This window comes from Podarcis raffonei, chromosome 13 (assembly GCF_027172205.1).
Source record: "Podarcis raffonei isolate rPodRaf1 chromosome 13, rPodRaf1.pri, whole genome shotgun sequence".
NCBI classification, from domain to species: Eukaryota; Metazoa; Chordata; class Lepidosauria; order Squamata; family Lacertidae; genus Podarcis; species Podarcis raffonei.
Genome location: NC_070614.1, coordinates 6521696 through 6530959, shown reverse-complemented (window position 1 = coordinate 6530959; position 9264 = coordinate 6521696). Strand labels below are relative to the sequence as shown.

The 9264-nt window shown below is 40.9% G+C and overlaps 1 protein-coding gene across 10 annotated transcripts in view; it reads right to left on the bottom strand.

The window, feature by feature from the left end:
- Nucleotides 1-265: 265 nt before the first annotated feature.
- Nucleotides 266-9264, bottom strand: part of EPHA5 (EPH receptor A5) — a 232952-nt gene continuing 223953 nt past the window's right edge. For 8 of the 10 annotated variants that reach the window (XM_053363669.1, XM_053363670.1, XM_053363671.1 and 5 more), the window contains one exon: nt 266-1008. In XM_053363669.1, the coding sequence (XP_053219644.1) occupies nt 903-1008 (106 nt within the window). In that variant the 3' untranslated portion in view covers nt 266-902. Of the gene's footprint in view, nt 1009-5523; nt 6956-9264 lie in introns of those variants that run through there. The other 2 variants (XM_053363667.1, XM_053363668.1) reach the window with 1 other exon arrangement.

The window sequence follows — 9264 nt, the reverse complement described above, 5'->3', positions numbered from 1 at the left end:
GAAACCTGCTCCCCCAACACAGCAAATGCAAGCAGATTCTTCAGGAAGCCGAAAGCTCGACCCAATTCCAATTTCTGTGCTATGGTGAAATCTTACCTGCATCATAACCAAACAGCAGTAAAAACAAAAGCAAATAGATAGCATGAAAAAGATGAAGTCCCATATCTGGGGTGTGCAGTAAACTGGACAATATTACCTATATACATCGTGGTGATTGTGGGTCAAATTCCCAGCTAACAAAAAGGAAATCCGTTAAGAAAACGAGGAAGAAAAACACACCCTGTATTGCATTGAACATTGAAAATGTTTGTACAATGATTTTACGGCTTCATTGCTGTGCAACAGTATCATCCTTTAAAATGTACAAAACCAGAAATCTCTGCCAAGAAATAGTTTAATATTGCTCTTCAATATTCTTCCGCCGATGCTTAAGACTTGAAGCAAACTTCGGTGAACTGCAGCTTTCAGGAGCCCGCAAATGGCTGTAAAATGTTTCAATTCAAGTAAGTCCTTGGAAGTATTAACATGGGCTGCCTTTTGCAGTTTTTTAAAGGTGCAATGTATACGTACTCAGATATATTCTCCATGTACAGACAAGGTGTGCTGCAAAGGTTTTTGTTGTTGTCAAAGCAGAAGAAAATGGTTCACTTTGTATATAACATATACAGTACCCATTTCCACTTTTTTCGCACATTGTATTAACTTTGTAAAGAAAGTTAGGTTCTAACACTGATTATAAATTATGTGGTTGAGGCCTGTGTCTTCCTGTTGCATTAAAGGAAGCACTGGCTTTCATTTTGTTGTTGTTGTTGTTGTCAAAATAAATGTCAGGTCTATGTTTACAAAGTGCAAGGTTGATCACTTGAAGAAGTGTCATACTAAAAAATAATAATTTTAGAAAGTTACAATGGCACCATCCCATTTACCAGCTGGACCTTCATTTCTTGAAGGCTGTTCATTATCTTCTTCTGGTGCCCAGCAAGTGTGACTCCAAGACTCCTCAAATCCCTGCATGAAGAAAGCAGACATTGATTCCAAAGGGTAGATTCAGCAAGAAGGTGGCTGCTCTTGACAATTAATAAAGGGTAAAGGGACCCCTGACCATAAGGTCCAGTCGTGGCCGACTCTGGGGTTGCGGCGCTCATCTCGCTTTATTGGCCAAGGGAGCATGTGGCCAGCATGACTAAGCCGCTTCTGGCGAACCAGAGCAGCGCACGGAAACGTCGTTTACCTTCCCACCGGAGTGGTACCTATTTATCTACTTGCACTTTGACGTGCTTTCGAACTGCTAGGTTGGCAGGAGCAGGGACCGAGCAATGGGAGCTCACCCATCGCGGGGATTAGAACCGCTGACCTTCTGATCGGCAAGTCCTAGGCTCTGTGGTTTAGACCACAGCGCCACCCGTGTCCCGCTCTTGACAATTACTCATGTGTATATAGATATATATCTTCATTGTCTACATCCACTTGCTTTTAAGCCAGACCATTTAAAGTGTTTCACATTAAATCCAAGGATTATTTGGAGTGAAAATCCTCCTCTTCCTTTCCAACAGAAAAGTCCAGCGTAGCTGAGGACAAGGCTTCCTGCTCTTATTATAGGCTATATTATACCATCAATAGGATCAAATGGCAAAGTTTTCATATAGCCCATTGGGTGATGGTGCCTGTGGATAAAAGGAACAAGCTTTCTCCATTTATCATGTTGGAGAAGATCTATTCTGAAATGCCTCCTTTACAGACTATCCTCTGTCCCCTGCTAGGTAGAGGTTTTGTGGGTATATATTCAAGCGCAATGGCACAGTCCAGGGAAAGCTTTGCCACTCGATTCTGCTAATTGTATAAACTAGTCTTGTTTGTTTCTTTCAAGCTGTAGGAAGGGAGGCTGAATGGGTACTCGCCTGTTTTGAGCATGGCTTTCTTGGCCTGCTCCCCTCATGAATGGGGAACAGAGTGACTGAGTTGTGCATGGAAGTATGGCACAAAGCCAGTTCCGACCTTGGGAGGAGGTGGCGTTGCGGGCTTCACGCCCCCAACACTCGCGCGGAAGCTGGCTCCCAGCCCTGCGCGATCAGGGGAATCCACTGCCATGTCATTCCCCTGGCCAGCCAATCAGCTGGCTCAGGGGGTGTGGCTTGCCGCATTTAAGGCAAGCGCAACAGAGGATCTTCCTCTTTGGCCACCGCTCAGCTTAGGGAAGTTCTTAACCTGAGACACGATTTCTGGGTTAGCGGAGTCTGTAACCTGAAGCGTATGTAACCTGAAGCGTATGTAACCCGAGGTACCACTGTATAATCAGGCTGCTTCTGAACTTTGTTTGCATTATAAGCATTTGATGTGCTGAATACTTTTAACACTCTAACAAGGAATCTTATCTCAGGCAAAATACTCCATATCAAAATCTCATTGTCTGACTTCTAAGAACATGTCTGCTTGGTGAAAGCCCTTTGTTTGGATTTTGTAGAGTTTTTGGTTTTGCACAAGCCTCAGGTACACAGATTTCTATACAAGAAGGCGCAGTGAAGCATCAGGAAATAACACTGGCAGCTTCATGCCTGTGAATGCTGGGGTTTTATAGTAACATTAACTACTAACTTTTTATGACTCTGATGATTCTCATTCTGGTTTCTACTGAGTTCTGAAAATGGTTCAGCCAATAATACTTTAGCGAAGCTGTGTGCGTTACAGCTGAAAATTGGGAGATTGTTCTGGCAACTCCGCACCAGACTGGATTCCCCAATGCCCAAATTCTTAGAAAATGATAACCGTACATGGGCTAGGCAAGTGACTACGGCCACATTAAACTTTGCCCTCTCAACAGAAGGTAATTTAGAACCATCTGCTCTTAAGGACTTCTTCGGGGGGAGTCATCCCACGAGTGCTATATGGTACAGAAGGGTGGAAGTAGGCAAATGCTAAACTGGAAACTACGGTACCAAAAATTTGTAATTTTTAGGTTGCATTAAAAACCTACCTCGTGGCACTCCTGTTGCTATGATGAGATTGGAGCCTGGGGTTTCTTCAATATTGCCCCAGTTTCATATTTTCTTGCTTCAAGTACAAAGTTACATCATATACCAGATAAGAAGGTTGCCCAAAAATGTGTTTCCTGCTCCCTCTTTTTCTTTTCTTTTTTTAGCAAATTTCTAATGGATCTGTATAAAATTGGGCTAAGAAACCTGAAGTTCTTCTAAGTATGAATTGTTTCCTCATGTTCTTAAAGTTATTACTCCTACAGCTTAAAAATAGAGGAGCTTCTTGTTAATTAAATGTTACCTTCCAACTATGCAATTCTCACCATATTACTACTCTGTTAGAACAGATTATTGTCTTCAAGTCTTCTTCTTTTTAATTATCTGTTGGTGCAATGATGAAAGCACTTACTGCTTTGAGGTTTCAAACAATACCCACAACATGTTTAGTGAAGATATACACTGGGGTATGTGTATTTCTGTATTTGGGGCGCCAAAGAGGAAGAAGATATTGTCCAAATATCCAATTTCTTTAGAGCTGGTTAAAAAATATATACTACCGAAACCGGTTGCTTGTTTGTTTTTTTGGTACAGTAGGGAGGGAAAAAAAATCTATTACTTATTGGTTGCTACAGAGAAATATATCACATATTAAGTTTCTGTGTTTGCTCTAGTGGCACAATGGGTTGGATAAAACATGGTCATGCAACATGGGGTCCAATGTGCTGAAGAAGTCCCATAATAAGGTGAGGGGAAAAGAAGGCAGCCGAATGTTCCAGGACAACATCAGACCTACCCCTCGTGTTATGTTCCACCCCACTGTGTGGTACAAAGTGAGCAAGCAGTGATCCACCTGTGTGCCTTCAAAAACTAAAAAAAAAAAAGTATAACGAAATAATCCAAAGACTTGAATTAGAAAAACTGGGGGCTAGTGTACGTTCTGCTACCTTCTTGGATAAAAGGAATGTTAAAGTATCCTGCAACTAGATTGGACCAGACTCAAGCACTTATTGTAATATATACAGCTAGGCCTTATTTATTTAGCCATTAAGGGTTGCATGCAAAAGCTGAGAGAGACAAAACCCTGTGTTCTTGCTTTAAAGCAGCATTGGGGAGGAATGATTTGAAGTAGAAAACAGAACTCATAAGTTATCTCAATGATCCTTATCATATTGTAGATGTGGGGGTAAAAGGTGGTTGAGTAGCTTGCTTAAGGCCATCCAGCGAATACATAGCAGAAATAAAACTTGAACCTATCCATCTCAAGGAAACCAACAAAATTCCATAGAAATCCATGGGATGCACTCACATAGAAAAGCACAAAAATCGTACCTCAGCTGATTTTGTAGTATGACCTTCCCACTCACCCTTCATCAAAGCTAAACTTTACAAGCTAAGGCAAGCTACTGGTTTCAAGACCTGAGAGGAGCAGCCTTCCATCCCCAGGAAAGGCTTAGCTGCACGTGCATTTAGCAAATATGGAGCCATGTTCCGCTGGCTGTTTCCCCAGCAATTCAACTTGTCTGGTTTCCATAACTGATAACAGCACAAGCAACGTAAAAGGCTGTATGTAACTACATAAATTCTTTTTAAATGTGATTCAACATATCATATCAAATATATGATTCTATAGACCAATTTATCATATAAATGAAACAAATAAGTCCAGCAAATAGATCAGGAAATACAATCTATTCAGTTCTCATATTGGCAATGTCCACGGTGTGGAATTCTTATACCAATCTTGTAGTGTTCCATGTTCCATTCTCTGATATACAAGAATATAGTATGTAAATTTATTGTTTAGTATGCATGTAATGTTACTTGGTTTTGTATAAAATTACATCATATTATGTTCGTTTATATAATCCAGAGTATGCACAGCTGACGAAGCACGACTGGGCGAAACAAGGAATTATCCTGGAATCCTTGTCTTAGTTTCTCCATGTGCCATTATTCCAAGTTTTTCATCTGATACCTGCATACAAGGAACACTAGAATTCTTAAAAGTGTCTTCACGTGGAACACTACAAGATAGATATAAGAATTCCACACCATGGATATTGGCAATATAAGAACTGAATAGATTGTATTTCCTGATCTATCTGCTGGACTTACATGTTTTGTTTATATGATAAGTTGGTTTATAGAACCATATATTTTGATATGATATGTTGAATCACATTTAAAAATAATTTATATAGTTACATACAGCCTGTTACGTTGTTTGTGTTGTTATCAGTTTTGTATTTACGCGACAAAGGGTTTCGTAGTGCTTTGAGTGTGGTTTCCGTAACTAGCAATTGACATGACGCGCAAGTTAGAAAAGTGGAATATGGTGAGCCCTAAGTCTGGAAGGGTAACTCCCTCAAGGTTGCCCACAGAGTGAGGAATAGTTTTGAGGCTCACCCATCCTTAAGAATTCTTTGCATAACGTTTTCATCCGCTCTTGTTATTTATCCCCTTCCTGGCAGCAGCATGGCATCATAATTCTTGATAATAATTACCATGTTACAGAATGAAGAGCGAGGAATAAAAAGCAAGAGTCGGTGAATTCTTGACGTAGATCTCTCTTTTTTTCCCCATTGAGTGAGGGATTTTATTTTATTTTATAAATAAACATTTATTTTAAAAGGAAGAAAAACAATTACAATGTAACACAACAGACACACATATTGTTACAGATATTCAGAGCTGTCCACCGGATGACAAGCAACAAGGTGTCCTGAGATTCAGTGAGTACGTTATCTTTCAAAAGGGAGATGTGAAGAAGTCCACCTTTTTGTTGTTAGCCATTTAAGTCCAGTCAGGTATACGACTAAAAATGGCCAGTCTCATGATCTAGCTATTCTTGAGGGTTGTTCTGGCCATGTTATTCTTGCTGAGTATGGGAAGAGTTCCAGAGATACTCAAAGCCACCAGAGATTGTCCACATGTTTAGAAAGCAGTTGTTCTCTCTGCTGTGGTAACAGTCTGGTAATCCAGGTGGAAAACAGGACATATCCATCTCCTCCGCTAGGATTAGAACTACATGGCAAAATGCTGGAACATATTGAAGATCAGGCCTTTGCGGATGAAGCCTGAACAGAGCACAGGACTTGGGGCAATAGCCACAGGAGCCCATTATAATTGTGATTATTTCAATTTGCTACTGTTGGAAAGGCAGCATTTGTTGAGAGCATGCATTTGACAGGGCCTTGCTGGCAGGTGGGATTCTGACTGGACTACTGCAAGGAAGCTACCAAGATTTTCAAATTGTTTCAGGTGACTCCGGTTTTGAGCTGACAGCTAAGACATCTCCAAAAGGCTCAGTTTCCTTAATGGCACAAACCAAGGCCCCCTGAAGGCGTCTTAAGTTGGACACTCACCCTGAGAGGCACCCCAAACCACCAGACACTTCAAAATCTTGGTGTGGATGACATAATATTATACTGGCTCACTCACTTTTCTAGCGCATGAAAGACACATAGATTTGCCTTTCGCAGAGACTGATTTCGTTATTTGTAGGACCAGTCTCCTCTTCTAGGTTATTTTCCAACCTGTTTCTTAAGCAGGCTGAAATGTCATGATATGAGATTAGGGAATCAGGAGCACTGGCACATTAATTTTAAACAAGGGTTTAACAGGGGAGTTTGAAAATTCAGTTCAATTCTGGTTCTCATCTTGATCCCCCCAAGTCCCAGCTCTGGAACAGAACAAACAGTTGTCCCCACCGAACAACACATTCAAACCCAACAAGTTTTCCATAGTTTTGTTTTTCCTCTTCCAAACAAGCTGTTAACCATAGTCTGTGGCTTTCCGGAAAATTCTGAAGGTCCTTCATGGTTTTAGAGGCATATGAACAGATGAGGGGGCTCTCCTTTTCCCAACAACTGTGTTCTCAGGCCAAGTGATATGAATTGTGAGGGCTTCAAAGGAATGAAGGTGATTTATACCAGTGGAGTTTCTGGCCCAGTGTTCTTAACTGTGTGGCCTTTTTCCTAGAGCTGCCATCAAACAAAATTCAAAGTGAATTTGGGAGGGCTTTCTCAGCATATGAAGAATCTGAGGAATTCTGAGGGAGGCTAAGGGTTTCAATAAAGTGGTGACACTTTTCATGTAGTACCCCACAACCCCACTCTTTCCACTTTGAAATTGCAACTTCTTCTGGCATAGGTCAGCTATGTCAAATGAAGCAATATCTAATTTACTTTGACCCCCCCCCCAGTGTGAAAATATGTGCTTTAGGGCATTATAGGCATGCCCTAAAAATCACATACTGTCCAGGGATTCATTTCTCAGCCACCTGCAATTTTTGTCAAAAGCAGATCATCTGGTCAAATGTGGTAATAGCAAAACACATACACACTGTCTAGCAATTCTACCTTTCACATGAAAAGATCTACAACTGCGTGCACTCAGACCCAGTTTATAAATTATATACAAACTGGGACAAATAAAGATGCATGAGTGATCGGTGGCTCTTGCTTTTATGTTTGAATTGGGCCTTGTGGATCTTGCCAATAATAAAACCCAAATGGTGCTTTTAAAACTCAGGTGCAAAATTTATAGTTGGGTGTTCCCCCATGAACTGAGTGAGCCAAATGGGAAAGTATTGGTGTAGACATGGTTGTCTTAAGTTAAATAACTAACTGAAGTCAAGTATAAATTTAGGCTTTTATGTTCACGTGTTTTGGTAGTGATGTGCTTCTATTCTTTTTTTTAAAAAAAGGAAAAAATATGATGACTGATTTTGTGGAGGCTGTAGTTTAATTTTGGTGTTTTTATATATGTAAAATAATTATTGATATAATAGGATTAATTATTTTGTACGGATAAAAGTACCAAAATATAATGACAATCTGGACAAAATCAGTCAGCATTAAGGAAAAAGAACAGAAGCACATCAGTGGCAAGATGTACAAACAACTCTCAAAAGAATTGGGCTCAAATGGTGAAATAAATATTCCAACACATGAACTGTGCATTTACATAGCTGGGCTTCCCTGTGATAAAAATGAAACTTCACCTAAAGTTTCCAGTGAGACTAATGCACATGAAACACATTCACCATTTATGAATGTTGTCACGTGTGAATCTTACCATTTAAATCCAAAGGCTATTTATTCCTGAGCACAAAAATGTATAATGTAAACTGCTTCTAAGATCCTGTACTCCAGAGGTCATCTAAGGTAGATAGATCAGACCAAGACTGAGTCCCGCATCATATACTGAAGGCAACAAATGTGTCAGAAGGAGAACTAAGAGCCACACGTCTTTTTATCTCCATACATGTGTGGTTTGGCTCTCAAGGTTCTCTGGATTTCCTCATGCTGACAAGAATAAATGCCAGAGAAGCAGCTAAATTTGCCTAGTTCAAAATTTCCCCTGAAATGAACATGGCCCAATTCAGTATAGGAAATTGGCTGATAGTTGAGGAGTTGTCAGCAGGTCAGTGTCACATCTACCAGGAAGTTCTGTTGGACAAGTCCAGCTAGGACTTAACACAAGAGTACAATTACACTCTCTTAATCTTCTGAGAGAAAGGCTATGTCTGACACTGGTTGAAGCCTGGTTTAAACATAGAGGAGAATGTGATGGTAGAGTACAGAACCAGTTTAGACTGCAGGAATGTGTGTGTGTGTGAGACTTTCATGAACTTCTTACAAGTACAGAACTAGACTGGTAGGAAGGTGGCTGGGAAAGCTTTCCACCACAATGTGCTAATTTTCTATTTGCAGAGAGATTTGGTGAAACATATATATTTTTTAAGTATTATCCTCTTCCAGCAGTCTGAAGTGACACCAACCCCAGGATTCTACCTCCTTCTGCTGCCCATGTGAGAACCAGAACTTCCAAGGAATTTAGCCTGGTTCCATGACCTCTCTTCTTACAGCTTAATAGGCAGGCTGCTGTTCCAAAGCTCCTTGTTTCAGATGGAAAAGCAAAATTTGGATTCTTTATAGTCTGTCCATGAACAGTGTTTACATTACTTCACCCGGTGCTATACCAGCTGCACTGGCTCCTGGTGGAGTACAGGATCAGGTTTAAGGTGCTGGTTTTAACCTTCAAAGCCCTATATGGCCTAGGACCCTCGTACCTACGGGACCGCCTCTCCTGGTATGTCCCACAGAGGACCTTATGGTCTTCAAATAAAAACATCTTGGAGATCCCGGGCCACAGGGAGGTTAGGCTGGCCTCAACCAGAGCCAGGGCTTTTTCGGCTGTGGCCCCGATCTGGTGGAACACTCTCTCACAAGAAACTAGGGCCCTGCAGGACTTGATATCTTTCCGCAGGGCCTGCAAGACAGAGTTG